The 19,220-nt window shown below is 48.9% G+C and overlaps 1 protein-coding gene across 2 annotated transcripts; it reads right to left on the reverse strand.

Annotated features, from left to right (window-relative positions):
- Nucleotides 1-2,950: 2,950 nt before the first annotated feature.
- Nucleotides 2,951-18,335, reverse strand: TTPAL (alpha tocopherol transfer protein like). Of its 2 annotated transcripts, XM_032420043.1 has the most exons (6): nt 18,233-18,335; nt 17,674-17,732; nt 14,393-14,852; nt 11,695-11,888; nt 9,727-9,837; nt 2,951-7,480 (listed from the first exon to the last, which is right to left on the reverse strand). In XM_032420043.1, exons 3-6 carry the CDS (start codon nt 14,835-14,837, stop codon nt 7,202-7,204), a joined length of 1,029 nt encoding a protein of 342 aa, XP_032275934.1. In that variant the 5' UTR covers nt 14,838-14,852; nt 17,674-17,732; nt 18,233-18,335; the 3' UTR covers nt 2,951-7,201. The 2 variants fall into 2 exon arrangements, with proteins under 2 accessions (XP_032275934.1, XP_032275933.1); XM_032420042.1 differs by lacking the exon at nt 17,674-17,732.
- Between the last annotated feature and the right edge of the window lie 885 nt (nt 18,336-19,220).

Here is a 19,220-nt window from a genome sequence, read left to right on the forward strand (position 1 = left end):
GCAAAGTGCTTAACCCGTTTTAAGCACTCTGGTGGTAACTGCTAATCTCACTATGGGCTAAAATGAGATCAGACAGTATTCAAAGGTCAGAGATGTTCAGCCACAGTCTGATGGAGGCTAGATTTGAGGTGTCCTTACAGAATTAAACAGATGGGACACAGAGGGGACAATCTCAGTTGGGATGGAGGTTGGTGGGGATGGGGTAAGGAAGCAGGGCTTGATGAGAATCGTTGGAACCACTGTGTTTTAAACCAGTGCTTTATGTCAGGGTACAGAGATAAAGTTACAAGGGAGGTCGGGGGGGGGCAAATAGGGGAGGTTTAGCCCCTTACTTTGCCAGTGTAAAGCAGACACCCCACTTTCCTTAATAGCAGGGTAGCCAGATTAAGACCTTTAAAGGTCCTAAACTTCAGAAACAATGAAGGTGTGCCATCCCCCACCTTATGTAATGCAAAATAAAACAATACTAAATTGTAAAATAAGTAACAAAGTCCAATAAAGTTTTTATTTTTTCTCATAACTTTGATATTAATTTGAAATAACAAATTTTCTTTGAAAATTAGGGGACAGTATCCCTGTTTGCTTGACCATACTCTAAGTTAAGTTGGCCTGTTGCTAGGAAACCCAGGATTACTCAAGACTCCAGTGAACCATACTGGTGAGTGCTGAATTACACAAGCATAAATAACATCAGCAGGTCGAATAAGCCCAGGATCACACTTGAAAGCAGGAGAGTATTTTGACTCATCAGATAAGTCATCTGGTGTTTCCTCCCCAGGAATGGGCCTGTCTGTCCCTCAGGATTGCAGATGGACGACGGCCTGGCTTCGAGGCCAGCAGCATGGCCTAGGACTTCGTCAGGGGCAGTGGCAGCACCTCCACCTTTACCTGGTCGGAGCTAGCTGGGAGAAGGCTTGCAGGCCCATGTGGCCCCTGCCAGATGTTTGCTCTCTAGACTGGTCTAGCAGAGTACTCAGTTGGGAAATAAAAGCCTCTTATCCAGCAAGGAGCCTGCCAAAGAATGGCCATGGACCTGGTTATCGCTGCTATTGATGTTCTGGACCAAGCCGTAAACCAGCACGTGTTTTTGTCCATTATAATTCCTTTCCCTTTTTATACATTCCAGCAAGAGCGTTCAGTAACATGAGTCATGCGTTTGAGCTCTGCAGATTGATGGTGGGTACTGGGCTTATCTTATCAACCAGAGCTGCTTGCTCGTGTCTTTTCTCCTCTCCTGTTGTTCTATCCATCCTGTACCTTGGAGCCCGAATCAGGCGGCCTGCTCAGTGGCGTCCTCACCACTGCTGAGTGACATGAGCTACACACAAACCGTCTCCTCAGGTGCAGAATAGTGACCATGAAACAGTGTGTGTGCCCAGCTGTGAATAGATGCTGTTCATGCACCTAGAAGGTGGGGATTCTCCCCCTTCTCCCCCGACAGATCAGACTGAGGCTTAGAGAAGTTAGGGACTTGCCTATAGTTAGTAAGAGGCAAAACAGAAATAAACCAGGCCTTGAGAGTTCTTTTTTCAATTAGGCCCCATTGTCTCTTGGCATAAGGTGACAGGCACCAAGATGACTGGAGACGGCTTAGGGACGTGCTGTCAAACTACCCATCAGCAGCGAAGGAAGATTAGGAATCCCCCGAAGACAGTAACTGACTACAGGGCACTGTATCTCTAATGGCTGGCACCTTACCAGGTAAGAGGGTGAACATTTGGTTAAAACAGTTTGCTTCCAGAAAAGTGGCAACCCTAAAGGATTTTCTTCCTCACCAGCTTTAATGCAGTAGCAGGACACATTTCTGCATCAGTTATAGGCGTGCCGGACCAGTGCTATGTGAGGAGGGGGCATCGCGGAAAACAGGTATTTCAGAAAACCAGAAGCAACTCCCATGGCTTGTAAAAACTCTGCTGCCCTGGTTGGAGCCAATAGTCCATTCTTCCAGATGTGAGAAATGGACTGAGTTTTAGGGCTACAGCTTCCTGAAGAAGGCTGACCTCAAGAGCTGGCATGTTGCGGTGTTAAGAACTTAACCTGTTGCATCATCAAAAGTCAGCGGTAAGTGTATGGACGTCCTGCGTGAGACGGTTTCCCAGCTGACTCGTCACCAACACACCGGACCCACCGAGGCACCTAGCTTTGTCTCCTGTGGGGCAGACCACACGCTCCTGCATAGAAACCAACAGGGAGCCGGTAGAGAAACAGCTAAGCATGCATGGGACCACAGTTGGTCAAGCCACACCTAGTTATCCCTCAAGGAGTCTGGGTTTACTTGTGCTTCCAGAATGTTCAGTTACAGCCTGGGTCTCAGAGGTTAAGAAGCTCCGCTTTGTATTTTACAAGAAGCCAGAAAACAACCTAATTTCTACACTGTTCCCCTATAAAAAAATTCTTTCCTCCTTTCCTTCTGTGTTCTGTTGGAGGGTGGATGACAGTAAAAGGCAAACAGTGGCTGTAACCATCGGGCAAAGTGGGCTAGAGTCTGACTACCTGGCTTTGAAGCCCAGCTCCACATTTGACTGTGTGTCCTTGGGCAAGCTGCTGAACTTCTCTGGGCCTCATTTCCCCCACAGGAGCAGGAATACTACTTAATTAAGATTAAGTGGGTTATCTCTTTGAAGCACCTAACATAATGGATGCCTAGCCCATACAGGCCCTCGGGAACTGTTAGCTATGCGAAAGATTCAAGGCCAGTCTAGAAGGGACAGCTGGGCCTTAACTGAAAAAATTTGCATATCGTCTATACCACTGTGTATATCAAGTGCCATTCTTTGTATACACTGGTATCTTTTTTTTTTTTTTAAGATTTTATTTATTTATTTGACAGAGACCCACAGCGAGAGAGGGAACACAAGCAGGGGGAGTGGGAGAGGGAGAAGCAGGCTTCCCACGGAGCAGAGAGCCCGATGTGGGGCTCGATCCCAGCACCCTGGGATCATGACCTGAGCCGAAGGCAGACGTTTAACGACTGAGCCACCCAGGTACCCTACACTGGTATCTTCTAATTGTGCATGATCTTCAGAGGTGGCCAGCCCCAAATCTATAGGTGCCATGTGTTGCCACAGGGCCTCTCCCTGCCTGACCTGGAGGGAGGCTCTACCCGGGCCATCATGTACCATGAATAATAAAACTTCAGAACCTTTATCCAAACGGTCATTGTCATAAAAGAACTCCACACATACAGCCTTACAGGATTTTTATTAAGACCCAGTCATGCATACTAAAATTACATGTTTTCACCACTTTGACGTAGAAAATGCACTAGAAAAATAAACTTTTGGTCAAAACAAACACTGAAGTAGATGAATCCACCACCACGTGTCCATATACTCAAAGCTAAACTGAATTTCAGTTTGAAGCGAGGAATGTGACCAGTGGCTGAAATGGTGCCCCAGTCTGGTCAGAAAATCAGCCCGCCTCCCACCCTGTCAGCATGGGATCAGAGGCTCTTGGCCCCTGAGAGGCCTCAGGCATCTCACCTGTGACAGGTTACCACCTGATGTGCCAAGAGGCGGACGCATAGCCCAAGACTCCCCAACAGCAGCTGACTTTCTGCCCAACTAAATGTGCTGCCCGGTGAGCCCAAAGGAGAAGCAGTGAATTGGCAAACGGCCAGTTCATCACTAGTACCTCCACGAGTCACACCGGGCCTTCCTGTGGAGCAAGCTCTGTTAGGAGGAATACCTGTCCCTTGCATTTCAAGCAAACCAGTTTTGAGTCGGGATAGCAGAAAGGAATTTACTTTAGATTTACAAAATTAACAAGTCCCAATACCGAGAGACCTCACCAAACGGACCTCTTTCCTGAACAGCTGAGATGTTTCTGTTTGGTGTCTCCGCACATCCACAGAACAGCCACACTGATGCAATCATTACCTTGGCTAACACTTCACTTCCTCAATGGAAGAAGAGGCTTCAAAGGAAAACCTTAAAAGCTAAAGACTTTAAAATGAAGTAATATAATAATGCCACAACAGTACCACAGCTTTTGCCTACCCAAGTGAAAAAGCAATCCCGTAACTGATCGGAGAATCCGGTGGCATTTAAAGAACCTGCCCACCGGGAGAATTCAGAAAGGCTCAGTAGCTCACAGGAATCCGGGGGGAAATACCTCTTCCTGTCCTCTGAGTCTGGCAGAAATGTAGTATCTTACAAGCTGAAGTGTTTGTAAACCTCTAAGGACAAGTGGCTCCTTGTGAAAACGAGATGAAGTATGGGGAAGCTAAAGCCACTTCTGCCCAAAGCAGGTAAGCTCGGGAGAGGAAGCCAGAGTTGCACAGTTGTTTCTGCACATTTCTTCCAGCCTCTCTCCGTGAAGGTAGAACAGGATTCCAGGAAGAGGCATAATTTTCCAGATTCTATAGAAGAGAAGAGGAAGAAAACCCCCATATTACCTAAGCTTACAGATTCATTTGGGAGCTTCAGATGTCAATTCATTCAGATCTACATTTCCTATAAAGTAATCCAGATGGGTGAGAAAAAGAAAAAGGCCTCTAAAAGGTAGAGTACAATGTCCCTCTGGCAGTAAAGCCAAATGATGCCTAAAATGGAGGGTTCAGAGCTCAGAGTGGGGATCCCTTTTATCATGTGATTGAGGGGTGTTCAGTGGCTCATCCAAGGCCACAGCAGTGTAAAGCCAGAACTCAGGTCTCCTGGTACACTCCTCCTTTCCCTTTCCTATACCACAGTACCCTGAATTTAGGGAAAAGTTACTTTTCAGATGTTTGTGAAATAGGCCAGAACCTTTCCCTGAAGGAAAACACTCCCAGTTCTCCCTGTGCTCACTAGTTTGTCCCATCAGTGTACCCCGCTCCTGAATCAGGCTCCCTTGGTCCCTTCGTCATTCCCCCACCCCGCTGGGGCAGCTCTATACAGACACCTGGTGAAGCCGCACAGAAACTGCCTTGATTTTCACCCAGGGAGGTCCTGCTTTCACAGCTTGGTTCAAACCCCCTGAGGTGTCCAAACTATTTGATCTCTCTTTGGAACCAAAATAAAACACAGCAGCTGCAGAAGGCAGACAAATCTTGGCTCTGACTCCTTGGGCCAACTGGAAAGGCCTAGGAAATGGGCAACATCCCGGTCTTGGAGATACTTGTCTAGGTGAGCTTACACACACGCAAGCTTTTAAAGTCAAATGGACACGGGCAAAACTGGCCAGGAACACAGTGCAACGTGTAAACTGGGAAACTTGGTGGGGCTGAACAGTTCATTTCTCCCTCTATCTAGCTTGGGGGTGGTGGTGGTTTTGTTTTTTAATCTCTCTTTCCTCTCTGAGGTTGAAAATCGCCTCTAACCAATTCCCACATCCAAGCAGTTGGGTTCTGAACCTTCTACTTTAGCCATCCTACTTGTGCTACTGAGATCTTTTCAGCAGTGCTGGTCACACTGTCCTTGGCAGATAGAACTGGAGGCTGCCAGGGGTCTGCATGCTGGCACTTCCAGCTCTGCCAGGTCCTAGAGGATCCAGGGTTAGTATCTACAGGGAAGAGCCTTCCCTGGAGTTGGCACTAATGAGGTGAATCATTTTCACCACCAACTTCTCCATGCATTTTAAACAGTGCTATGAAGATGAAGAGCTTATTAACAATAGACTGGCCTCTGCCTTTCAGAGCACTGTCCTCTTCCTACCTGAGCTGTTGTCCCCTTGCCCGGTGGCCTCATAAATGCATGGAGAAGGTACTTAGACAACACATAGTACTTGTCGCTTTTTAATGCCATAATTTTCAAGGAATGAATACGAAAGGAAATCGGTCAAGAGCCACCAGCTGAACCACCTAGTTGGATGGTTGGGCTAAGGCTGATGTTTTGACAGGAAGGGTCTAAAGTGCTGAAACAGAGAACTAACATTTGGTCTCGCTGGCTAGACTCAAGTCAGTCCGCCCACACGAGAGAGAGAAATCCAAGCGTATCTGGGAGGGCGGGGGCCCCAGAAGTGATCCAGCGATTACCCGCTCGTGCATTCGTTTCCAGAGACCAAAATTTAAGAATCCCAAGTAATTTAGCCATTCCCTGCTCCCAGGTTTCCAGTGTACTGCCAGAGCCTTGGGGATAGAAGGAATTCCCATGAACTCTGGTCATTTCACCTGCCCTTTTCCAGTTTAACCCTTCCTACAAAAAGGAAGTTGGCTGTCGCCAGGTCCCAGGAATACACATATTACTTTCCTTAAAGGCAGGGCCAATTGGTAATACATGCCTCTTGGGAAGGCCCTGGTGTACCACAAAAAAAGCAGGATCCAACCACTTGCCTCTAGAGAGCCATTTTTCTAGGCAGAAAACCACTGTCTAGCATTCAATAACTAAACCAAATCCCAGAACGTCAGCAACCAAGGCCCTAGGCGTCATTTCATCCTGCTTCATTTTACAGATGAGAAGGCTGAGGCCCACAGAGGCCCAGGTCTTGTCCAGGGTCGCACTTCTGGGGATGAAGCCCTGCTCTCTTCATTCCTGGGCCAGAATTCTTTCAGCTCCTCAGGCGTGGCATCCAGCGTTTTAGATTGAGTAAAATCACATACCTCTAGGATCCTGTATGATTCTATTGAGAACCAGGGCTAAGGCTTTATGGGTTTGGGGAAAACTTCAGTTTCCATTGCAAGAGTCAGTCAATGAATCCCAGAGGTGCTTTCAAGTCTCTGGCTCCCAAATTTGATCAGGAAGTGCTGCTTATGTCCTGATGCTCCCATGATGATTTGATTAAGGTGCTTTCCAAACCCAGTGTGGCAGCTGGGGCCTGGGCCTCAAACTAGAAATTTCCTGATGAGCAACACAAGTCTGTAGTTAGGGTTCAGGTGAAAGACACAAAATCCCAAAGTCTCCTAGTGTGGCCACCTTGTAGGCTCGGCCAGGTTCTTTCATAGGAGTGTGCTGATCAGGTGGTTTTCTCCTGGAATGTGGAACCAAAATGACTTTGGTCCTGATTTTTCTTGTTCCAAGATCTCTAAGAACCAGATACAGCTTCCAGATTATGGTTGCAAACTGGGATTCCAAACGTTTGGGAATCACTGGGGACATTTTCCATATCTTCCATGGATTAATTCAAGAGTCACCAAGGGCTTACCCCATGGCTTACCCTCAGAGCTCTACAGGCTGCAATTTAATTACAAGGAGCAAGACAGACTCCATGGCACCTCAGACTCTCCTTGCGCCTCTCCAAAGAAAAAGGAAAGGATTTAAAGATGGCGGCACTCACAGGGGACTGGCTAATAGCAGGAATAGAGCTGTGATTTCACGGCCCGCAGAGAATCATCACACTGCGCATCTGGGGTCAGACCCTCAGGAGGCGGGGCCTGGCCCAGGATGCTGTCGCAGACAGGGACAGGTTGGCAGAACTCTCTCACGAAGTCCTCCTCCGAGGCCAGCAGCACTGCATTCCAGGCGGTGATGTCCAGCTCTCCAGCCGTGCCCCCATACTCCTTGGGGAGAATGCTTCTGGGAAGACTTGTGTGCAGAGAGTTCAGGTCGGACCCGTGGAGGAAGAACTAAAGGGGAAATGGAAACACATGTGCTCTCAGGTTAATCAGTATCAGTCACCTGAAGGCCAGGTAGGTGCTCAACCATCTGTTGAATGAATAAAGGAACAGCTGATGGCAACTGGACCCTTCCAGTTCCTCGAAAAGCTTGAGGATCCTTAATTCCCTTCCTACATCCCATGCTCTGTTGGCTGCTCCTTCAAAAGACATCCAGAATCCAACCACTCTGTGGCCCACCTCGTGGAACCCTGCCACCCCCACTTCTCCCCTGGGTTCCCACGACAGCCTCAGCCTGGCCTCCCTACTCGCAGCCTGTTCTGCAGTCTCAGCTCTTCTCGGCACCAGTCAGATCATGCCACTCCTTTCCGCGCGGCCTGCCAGTGCTCCCACCTCACGCGCGCCAGAGGCCGGGGTGCTCCCACCTCATGCGCGCCAGAGGCCGAAGTCCGCACGCCGCCCCTCCGCCCCTCCACCCCTCCGTCCCCTTCCCTCTGCTGCTGCTCCTGCACGCCCGATGTGCTCCCGCCCAATGTGCTCCCACCTGGGGGCGGTGCCGCTGCTGGTCCTCCGAGATCTGTAAGCGCTCTCCCTCACCTCTGCCAAGTCTGCTCAAAGGCCAGCTTCTCTGCGACGCCATCCCTAACCCCCCTACTGGATGCTACAACCCCTTGGCTCTGTCCTGTACTGGCCCCTTTCTCTGCTTATTTTTTCTCCACAGCACCTATCACATCTTAATACTAGATAATATACATCCACTGTCTGTGTCTCTAGCATGTAAGCTCTCCCGGGCAGGGAGGGGCAGAGATTTTGGTCTATGTTGTTCATCTAGAACATACTTGTGCCAGTAGTTGATAAATATTTTTGAAAGAATGAATGAACATTTGAAGGACGAAATGAACAAGATTATGGACCACAAATAAGGTCATTTCATAGATAAAAAAGGCCTGTTCCAAAGACTGCTTTGGCTTTAAAAGCAGGTTCCAAACAGGATCTCCAGGTACTAAGATAGGTTCAAACCCAGGCAGGGATGCCACTAAATTAGCAGTTCTCCAACCTGACTGTGCATCAGAATCACATAAGATTTTAAAAGCACAAACTCTTTGGCTCCACCCCTGAACTGGAGTTAAAATCTTCAGGGAGGGTGCCTGGGTGGCTCAGTCGTTAAGTGTCTGCCTTCAGCTCAGGTCATGATCCCGGGGTCCTGGGATCGAGCCCTGCATCGGGCCCCCTGCTCAGCAGGGAGTCTGCTTCTCCCTCTCCCACTCCCCCTGCTTGTATTCCCTCTCTCGCTTGCTCTGTCAAGTAAATAAATAGAATCTTAAAAAAAAAAAAAAAAAAAAACGGGGTATCAGTAGAGTGGAAAGTATAGATTCTTTAAAAAAAAAATCTTCAGGGAAAGGGCCTGGGAATCTGGATTTTATTTTATTTTAGTAAAGATTTTCAGTAATCTCTATACCCAACATGGGGCTCGGACTTACAACCCTGAGATCAAGAGTAGCACATTCCACCAACTGAGCCAGCCAGGTGCCCCCTGTCTGTATTTTAAATTCCTTCCCTTGCAACTTTGAGATTCTCTCTCTGTTTCCTCTTTGAAAAAGTACAAAATGGAAGACCCAGTCTCTGGAGGGACCACAATGTTCCTAGGCCTAGGGAAGAAAGAGAAAAATACCACTCATCACATGCGATCACAGTACTAGCAAAGGTTGAGAAGTGGCTCTTCTAGGTCAGAGAGGATCATCTTTCAAAGTGCCATCTATACTTCCTTAAACGACAGGTAAGCTAAAACTCACTTATCTCATAAACCATGAATTATTCCACAAACTTGATACAGCAAGACAACAAATCAGGTAAATAGAAGGGCGTAAAATAGCATTTTTAAACCCCAAGGAGCTGTAGTAAGAAATCACCATAACTTTTTAACTACCTGCCCAATACTACCCTTCTCCCTGTCCTCTCACACATGAAATACAATGTTGGTTCACTGTGTCCAGGCCAGGATATTAAAGAGTCTAAATGACTACACAGCATTTTAACTCTTCTGAGAGCTACCTCCTCTGCTCTCTCCTGTCAAATATTATATCCTATTCATTTTATCTTCTTTTCACAGAAAGGATTGTTCACTTATTTTATCTGTAACTCTGTACTTTCCAAATTAATCATCCCAGGGCAAAAATAATAAACTAAGAGAAGTTTATTGATGTCACAAATAAGGGAGCAAAAAAAAAAAAAAACAAGTCAATAGAATCATCACTTACTCTGTTTGCTATTTTCTCCTTCAGAAATGGTTTTATGATGGCAAAAATGCCTTTAAATATTCGAGGTTCATTCACTACATGCACTGCTTTTATCCGAATGGGGAAGCCATCCTGCAGGGGAGGGGAAGGAGAAATTAGAACACGTGGGGCCCCCACAGACTGTCCACAGCTGCCTTCCTCCTTTAAATCTTCTTCAGGCCCCCAAATCAATTTGGCCTGACTCTCATGGCCTCCTCAAAGCCAGCCCACGTGGGAGCTAACCAGGAAGACAAGCCTCAGAGAGAGTCTTTCTTGGGGCCTAAACTTAGGCCAACAAGTGAAGAGCTGCTCCTCTTGTGGCAAAAAAAAACCAAACCAAAACAAGACAAAAAACAAAAACGAGAGCCTGTGTGGATGGATCTAGCAAACATCAGACCTTCAGGATCGGTGTTGCCAAAGGGTATTTCTCAGGACGGTACTAGGTGTGATGCAGAAAAGGTTCTATGGTAGGTAAAGAAGTTTGAGAATAGCACGCTATGTAGTCACATGGGTTTCCTTCACTGCAGGACTGTCCTGTGCAAATGTTCACAGTCACTTTCTCAAGAAAGGGACATGCTATACCACATTTCCCAGACTTATTTAACCCTGGAACTTTCTCCCCCCAGATCACCTTAGAAGACTAGAAAACACAGATCCAAACTCCTTCTCCTGATACTTGAATCTACGCAGACAAATCTACGCAGGGGCATCGAAAGAAGAGTGGAAGCTAAGGGAAGCCAGAATATTGGCTCCGCATTTCTGATAATGACCAACGTGATGCTGATGTTTAAATGATCAGCCTGGCACCCAGTTGGGGGCTCACAGGCATTGTGGGATTCACAGAGGAAACTGCTGTATCTCTGGTGCCCCACAGCTCACGAGACAGCACCCACGGGCTGGCCAGAGGGAATGAGGAGCCAGAACGGTTAGAGCCGTGAGCCTCAGGCCAGGCTACCCTGCAAGGGCTGTGTCCCCATCCGTCAAAATGGAAGAGTAATTCGTGCTCACTTCAGCAGCACATGTACTAAAAAGAAAACGTAATCTTTGCCTTGTTTATCTCAGACGAGTCCCTGCAGGACTGAATGAGTTATAATGACTGTGAAAGCACTTTGCAAACTATTGAACATTGTGCACATACGGGAGGAACTTTCTGGTTCCCACACTTGGGTTCTTTTTTTTTTTTGGTGGGCAGCAAAGCAAGGTTTATTGAGCAATAGCAAAATGATAGTACAAAGCTCCTGAAGAGGGAGGGGACCTGAGAGGGTTGCCCCGCGCCTGTGTTCTAAAACACAGAACACGGGGCTGCCTGGGTGGCTGAGTCAGTTGAGCATCCTCCGACTCTTGATGTCGGCTCAGGTCATGATCTCAGGGTCATGAGATCAAGCCCTGCCTTGGGACTCTGCACCGGGGATGGAGTCTGGTGAGATTCTCTCCCTCTGCCCTACCCCGTGCACGTGCGTGCGTGGGCACGCTCTCTCTAAAAAACAAAAAAACAAAACAAAAAGCACATAACACCTGAGATGTGAAAGCATCTATCCAAAACAGTACAACAGGCTCCCCATCCCCAGGTCCCAGAGGGCAGGACGGGATCTAGCATATCAGCCAGAAACACAAATTCTCAGTTTCATTTGTCAGAATTGCTCCTCTATCTTCTGGAGAAAGAAAAAAAAAAAGAAGAAAAAAAACATGCAGAAAGCATTTTTCTGGCTGTTTGGGCTCTTGCCCTAAAGCTGATCCTGCCCAGACTGAAGGGACCTCAGAAACTATGGGAGAACCTTACGAGAATAAGTGGTAAATAGGACATTTACATTTCTTCCCACAATGCTTTTGTATCTGTCGGATTGTAGGAGAAGTGGGGTTTGTGTATCACGTGGGACCGGCAGTGAACAAGGCCCCCCGGGGAAAGCCCAAACCGCCACGGAACAGGCACACGACAAACAGGGGCCATACCTGAAGGATGCCAATCACCTTTTTGGCTATAAAAGGGCCAAAGTGAGATGCTTTTGATAAGCTCACTCCTTTGTAGTCTGCAAGAATTACAATTCCATTCACCTGGGTTTCTTCAGACTGAATGAGTTTTTCTAATGTCAAGTATATGGCTCGGATGTTTTCGGTAATTGGATAGTTGCTCGGTATCCATCTGTCTGAGGTCATAAGAAATGGACAGAACGTTACAGAGGTGAATACAAACAAGTCTTCACAGGCTAAGATTTATCTCCTTGCTAGAACTCTTGTTTAAAAATGGAAAGAAAGATACTCTACTGGCATGACTCTATTTAGGTTACTAAATGGGACACCTTAGCAGCAGCTGATGTTAATTCCAAAGGAAGCAAGCAGCACATTCTGAAAAGGAAATGCAACTGAGTGCTGAAGTTAAAAGCCTGAGCTCTGAAGTCAGACACACGGGGACGGGGGAGGTTGGAATCTTACTAGCTGTGTGAGCTACCTCCTCACTCTGAGCCCGCATCGCCTCAGAAGTAGAATGGGATAGTAATACTAACCTTAATGGACATCTGTGCCGTCTGCCAACAGATACGTGCCCAGATTTTCATACCACTGCCCTGAGCCTCCTCTTCCCACGCTAACCTTGCGGTTTGGGTACCACTGACCTGCCTCCTGGCTGCGGGGGTGGGCGTGGTCAATGCGGGTCTTACATCCTCCTGGCCACAGTGTGTGACCCAAGCCTGATCAAACAGAGCCAAGGGGACTCAATTCTGTGACCGCGGCCCTTTGGAAAGAAAAGATCCCTCTTCCCTCTTGTATTGGTGAGGCTGGGAGCCTGAGACTCAGGGGCCCCAGGAGGCAAGGGCTGGCCTGAGAATGAAGCATGTGCCAAGGAAGACAGAGATGGAGACAGTTTTCCAGTGCTGTGCTCTGTGCCACATCCCCTTTCTGGGCCAGATGCTCCCTTAGTATTCCCCATATATTTAAGGAATCCTTCCTTTCCCTGGAAGAAGACGGAAATGACACTTTTGACTGTTAACTGCTATTCTCAAGAAAATCCCACCTGTGGGTCCTTTTCTTAGGAAGACAAAACTCCACATGACTGCCACCACCAAGGGGACATGTAATATGTGCAAAATTCCTATGAACAAAATATTTGTCCAAAAGCTGTGCCAGCTTGCTGTTGAATGTTCCTGCCAATTAAACCTGCTTCTACATAACTGAATGTCATCCTTTTCAATAACATATGTCCCCAAAGAGGCAAAGCTAATACCCAGTTGAGAACAAAACCTTCTCAGTATGCCTCCTCCTAAAGAGTTGCGTTGGTGGGGAAGGGTCTAGTTCTGCTCCAGACACATGGGGGAAAAAGTCATCTCACAGGCAAAGGGTTGAAATCGTGCAAGCAAAGGGTTGAAACCACACAAGCAAAGAGGTGAAACCAGTGTGCTAATCTGTTTTGTAATATCCTTATGAGTTGAGTACAGAGAAGTAGCAGAAAAAAACCTGCTGACTGGTTCCTAGGTCTCCTGGTGCTCTAAAATCTCCACTGCGTTGCTTATTTTAAAATAAACAACCCTAATTTTGGAAAGGGCCTAAAACAGCAGGTAAAGCAGTTAACACTGTGCCTGGTACACAGTAAAGGCTCAAGAGGATGGTTTAGTCTCCAAAAAGGGTTTGGTAAATGACCAAACTGATGGCGATGTGGCTTTAAAGGCAGAGAAAAAGCGCAGGGAGGTCACCACTCCCCGTTAGGCGTCCCTCCAAGAGGACTAGGTACGAGTCAGCAGAAGAGGGCTGCCGGCAGGCATGTTCTCCTGATCCTGGCTTGGTTGGGAGAACACTGCAATTTTAGTTTCATATTTTGTCTCTGCTCTGGTCTGATGGAGAATGTTAAGGCCGTGGGGGTGGGAACCCGTGGACAACGCTCCTTCACTCCTGAGTTGATAGCGCATTTGGCGCCCCTAATTAAAGCTACTGCCAGGGAAATGTAAGATGTGCTGATTACCATCAGTAAGTGCTGAGATCGAAAAGTGAATCAATGGCTTAACCAAGTAGAGGAAAGGAGGGAGAGGAGAAGAGGCACACGGTGGACGGACACCCTTCCAGTTGTCCGCCCAGCCCCCATGGATGCCTGCCTCACCCACTCACAAAGGAGGGACGGGGCAGGCCTGCTTGTACCCTATGACCAGGGCAGATTCTCAACGCTAGAACTCGGGAATTTGCACGGAGGAACTTGACTGGGTGGCCCAGGAAGCCTGGGCACTAAGGGGTAGGAGATCTTGCCAGGGCCACAGAGGCAGCAAAAGCCAATCTACAGGAAGAAGAGTGAAGAAGATATGCACAGCACAGCACAAATGTGTGGCCCAGAGAAATACACAGATTGATAGAGGCAGAGACGGGGGGAATGGCTGGCTTAGTTCCTGATGGGGGAACGAACTGGATTCTGGTTCTGGGGCCTGGGGCCCCGGGAAAGCGGCTACACTTTCAGCTCCCTGGTTCTGTGGGATGCTCCTGTTTCATTAGACTAATTCCTCCCCTTTTTCCTAAGCCGGGTTGAGTAGCTTTTTGTCATTTGTCATCCAAAGAGCTTTGACTAAACAGGGGAGAAGGCAAACAGGAAAAGGTGAGGGAGAGAGGGTGCGGGGCACACGCATCCCACACAGAGCCGGGCATGCAGGCACCTGCCCACCGTCTCGGGCAATACCTGGGCGCATGCAGAGGATATGGCAGCCCCGGGGGTCGGTGTGGGGCAGCACGGTGAGGAATCCAGAAGCGAGGACATCCTTTAAGGCCGATGGCTTCAGGTTGTTGAAGACCTCGGGCCAGCTTCTCCTGCAGCTGTGGTAGTTGACCAGGAGCTGCAGGGCCCGGTCGTAATCGAACTTGCGGGCTCGGAGGAAGCGTAGCAGGAAGGCGTCGTCCAGGGAGGTGCTCAGGTTCGGGCACTCCTTCCGCACCATGTCACGGAGGGCCTGCACGTCTCGAAGTCTCCATTCGGGCTTCTCCTGCAGCTCCTCCCTGGCTTTGGTGACCAGGTCTTCCGTCAGCGAGCACACGTAGCCGGGAGGCTCAGCCGGCGGTGGCAGCTCATTTTCCGAGAGCGAGGCCACAGAGGGGCTGGTTCGCAGAGAGTCACTTTCTTCTGACATTAGCTACCAGGTTTCCTGCCAAAACACGAACCCCGAGCCCATTGAATGAAGCCCAGCGCCGCTCATTTCAGGGCAGCACCATGTGGTGGGGGGTGCTTCTGTCAGCTTGGGGGTTCTTAGCTGCAATGAAGTGGCTCGGAAGCCCGTGCCCAGGTCCCACCCCAGACTGAATGGAGGATCCCCACCGAGGCCCCCGAGCAGCCGCAGCAGGACACACACAGTCCTCACCCAACGCCATGGCCTTGTTTACAGATGTACGAATGCTTGTTCGACCTACTTGTAATTCGAGAAATGTGAACTAAAACAACTCTGAAAGTCAGATTGGCAAAAGTACAAAATGGGTGCGGAGATGCTTGCTGGGGGTCAGAGAATAAATTGGCCTAGCCTCTTCAGGGGGCAGTTTGGCGATATCTACCAAAGTTTAAAACCACACACCCTTCGGCTCAGCATCCTGCTTCGAGAACATATACTTGTGTGTGTGCGTAAAATATACACACAAGGATGATCACTTCAAGTATTGATTATGATGGGAAAAGAGAGGAAATACTTTAACTGCATACCAGTTGGAGACTGGTTAAATAATATGATCCTAAGTATGGGATACTATTCACTCATGAAAAGGAATTAGGCAGGCTTTTATGAACTGACACACTAAGGAAAAGAAAGCAAGTTGCAGAACAGTGTGCATAAAATAATCTCATATTTTTAAAAATATATACCTATATACTGAGTGCACCTAAAATTTCTGTAAGGAAATAAACTGTTACCAGTGGTTCCCTCTAGGGAAGAGTACTGGACAACAGGACATTTAAGGAGGGAGACTTTTTACTGTGCTGTTTGACTTTTTCACCATATACACACATGACTTATCATGATGGCTGTGAAACCGGGCTGATTGGCTCTCCCTCGGGGATGGAGCATAACTGATGCATGGCCCCAGCTGCTATCCCTCTGGATCCTCCATCCAGTGGATGCCACTTTCCAGACTGTCCCCAGCCAATGACTGAATGAAATGGGGGCCTCTTCTAACAGGCAACTTTGCCTTGAGGTTCAGCCTGAACCTTCCCGGGGAACTGCCCTGCAGTCCACGACTCCCTGCCCAAACCTCCTTCCCGGGTGGCTGGACTCCTCTATCCTTGTCTAAAGGCTCTGACTTCTACAGCTCCCCTCCCTTTCCTGCTTCACAGGTGCTGCCTCCAATTAATTTCTTGCATGCCTAATCTCACCCCGGTGTCTGCTTCTTGAAAGATCTGAACACATTTATTAAATAAAAGACAAAAACAAAACAGCTGCTTTAGCTATCCCAAGAATAAGGTAGCAGCAGCTGTCCAGTTCCAAAGCCCAAGCTCTTGTCCACAGACTACCACTGGTCCCTGACTCCGAGCTCAAGGAGAGCAGGGACCATCTCAGGGGTCTCTGCACGTAGCCAGTGCCCAGGTCACTCCCCCTAAATCTTAGGTCTGCCCACTCTGTTCCTTGCATTCTAACCTCCAGCCCCACCCAGCTGCTTTCACTTCCTCCCAAAGCTGTGTTTTCTTGTCTTGTTCACATCCTGTTTCCTCTGGCTAGCTTGTTCTTCCTCCAGTTCTTCACCTGATCAATACTGATTCATCCTTAAGTCCCAATTAGATGCCACTTCATGCATTCAACAAATACCTAGTACTTTACTATGTCCCAGGCCCTCTTCCAGGCACTGAAGGTACATCAGTGAACAACAACTACAAAAAATAGTGCCTTTGTTGAACTTAGATTCTAGTGGGAGAGGGAGACTATAAGCAAGATAAACTGTATAATAACCAGATGAAAGTGCTATGGGGATGGGGTGCCTGGGTGGCTCAGTCGTTAAGCGTCTGCCTTTGGCTCAGGTCATGGTCCCAGGGTCCTGGGATCGAGCCCCACATCGGGCTCCTTGCTCGGCCGGGAGCCTGCTTCTCCCTCTCCCATTCCCCCTGCTTGTGTTCCCTGTGTCTCTCTGTCAAATAAATAAATAAAATCTTAAAAAAAAAAAAAAAAGTGCTATGGGGAGAAATAAAGCAGGGAAAAGGGTTGGATGTACTTGGGAATAGGGACTGGTATTTTAAATAGGATGGTCAGGGATGATTTGTTCATGCAAATGAAATTTGAAGAAAGATGGAGATGAGGGAGCAAGCTATGCAGACACCTGGGAGAACAAGGGCAAAGCCAGAGGCAGAAACACACCTGGCTTTTTCAAAGAACAGCGAGGAGGCCAGTATGGCTAGAGCCAAATGAACAAGGTGGAGAATATTAGCAGATGAACTTATAGAGGTCCCGGGGGCCCCACTGGTACAGGGCTTTGAGAGCCAGTAAGAACTCTGACTTTTACTGAGTTTGGTGGGACCCGTCTGAGTAGAGTGACACGATCTGATTTCTATTTTAAAGGATTGCTCGACTGTCTAGCAAATGGATTGTAAGGGGATAAGGACAGAAGTAAAGAGACCATTCAGAGGCTACTGCAGTAACCCAGGTAAGAGATGATGGTGCCTGAAGCAGGAAGCCTTCTCCAACCTCCAGACCAGGGTAGGAGCCTCCCTACCAGGAGCTCTCTGGCATAGCACTCTCCCTCTGTTGTAATTGTCTGTAGGCAATTTGCGAGCAACATCCGTATCTGTCTTGTTCATCACCTTAAACCCATCACCTAACAAAAGCGTCAGACACACAGTCTGCACTCCATAAATCTTTGCTGAATGAGTTGAATCCGCTTGGTGGAGGAATGCTAAGTGAGGAACTGAACAACAATCACGGTTCACAGGACCCACCCTGGGCTGTTTCCATGGGAGTCACCAACAGATGCCTGTAATCCCAATCCAGTGCTTACCTGGGAGACAGACTGTAGTGTCCATAGGCTATAGGCCTAGCCTGGCACATGACGGTGCTCTGTAAATATTAGCGGACGATAGGAGGTTAAGTGATGTGCCCGAGGGTACACACCTAGTCGAGGATGTGTCTGGCCCCACACCGGGCCCTACCCTCCACCTGGAGCTTCCTGATTAATCTCCAGGGCCTCGGTAGCGTCAGGCTCAGAGCAGGACTCGGTCTCGAGAATGAAATGATGGATGGGCGTATGGATGGGGGCAAATACCATTTGTTACCGTGAAGCCTGGAATCTTCCTCACCTGCAGCCCATCATGTTGTGACATCGCTTTCCTCCCCACCCCACCAAGAGGCCAGAAAGCCATCGCTCCCGGAGCCCCAGAGACCCCATGTCCCGTCGACAACCTTCTGAGGCCCCCCACTTCCGGCTGTCACCCCTTCCCCAGGTGTCCCCATTTCCTGGGGTCTCTCTCCTTGAGTCCCTTAACTTCCGGTTATTCCTCCCTCTCAGGGGTCCCTCTCCCCAACCCCCATGACACACGGGAGGACTCGTGGGCACTCACCGGCCGGGCTACGGGGCGGAGCGCGGGTCTATCGGCAGCGGGAGCCTCGTCCGGCAGCGCGCACAGAACCGACCCGCACTCCCTGCCCGGCCGGCCCGGCCCCTCGCGCCGGAAGTGACGTCCGCGGGGCGTGGGAAGGCGAGGCACCGCCCGTGAGTGCGCATGTGCACATCTCGCCGCAGTGCCGGCGCTCTGTCCCCACCTAGCGGCCAAGTCTGCGCGCTGGGGGAGTCCGGCCGGCGGAGAGGCTAGTCGGGAGGGTCAGGGAGAATGAGGCCCCGGAGAAAGAAGGAAAGAAACTAGAACATGCCACCATGTACCTGGCGTTTTATATCCACTGTCTTACTGAATCCTCGTATTTATGGAATCCCCCTCTTTCATGGAAGGAAATTGGCAGTCAGTGAAGTGTAAAGGGTTTCCAACCTAGACCTCGGGATTGGCATTCCAGGATTCTTCCCACCGCAGCTGCCATCGGGACAGGGGGCTGCAAAGGGGGAGATGCCCATCCAGAGGACATCTGTCTGTCTGTAGCTGAGTGACCGCAGGCCTCAGTTTCCTCATATGTAACATGATTCTTGCTTTGAAAGCCCCATTGAATAATTACTTGTGTCCTGCTTTGGGGCTCATAAAGTCCCCTTCAGAAAGTGGTAGCTTGAAAAAAGGTGTTCCTGCCCCACCCCCAGTTCATTAAACTCCAGCACCATCACCCCCACCCCCGCCCCAACATAGATTTCATGCAACTACGGCTTTGAGACAAAGCTCCTCGGTCGCTGTCTCGAGCAGAGTAAAGACACAAAACCATTTCTAGAGAGAAATTCTGTGGCCTGGGAGGCCTGGGAGCTCAAAGGTGTATCCAAGAGATGACCTTAAACAATCCCTTCCTTTCCCGACCCCAGAGGCAAAAGGAGCCCTGGGAGATTGGAACTGACCCATGAGGCTCGCGAGAACATGGCAATTTCTGCCAGATCCCAGATTGTTGAGGAAAGTA

This window comes from Phoca vitulina, unplaced genomic scaffold (genome assembly GCF_004348235.1).
Source record: "Phoca vitulina isolate PV1807 unplaced genomic scaffold, GSC_HSeal_1.0 scaffold22, whole genome shotgun sequence".
Taxonomy (NCBI): domain Eukaryota; kingdom Metazoa; phylum Chordata; class Mammalia; order Carnivora; family Phocidae; genus Phoca; species Phoca vitulina.

Bases quoted from the DNA above. Each gene is read 5' to 3' on its own strand.
- TTPAL (XM_032420042.1), bottom strand. From the start codon at position 14,837: ATGTCAGAAGAAAGTGACTCTCTGCGAACCAGCCCCTCTGTGGCCTCG. The intron at 9,838-11,694 runs GTATGGCCCCTG...CCTCCCCTGCAG, and splicing joins AGGTGATTGGCATCCTTCAG to GATGGCTTCCCCATTCGGAT. The intron at 7,481-9,726 runs GTAAGTGATGAT...TTTCCCCTTTAG, and splicing joins AGGAGAAAATAGCAAACAGA to TTCTTCCTCCACGGGTCCGA.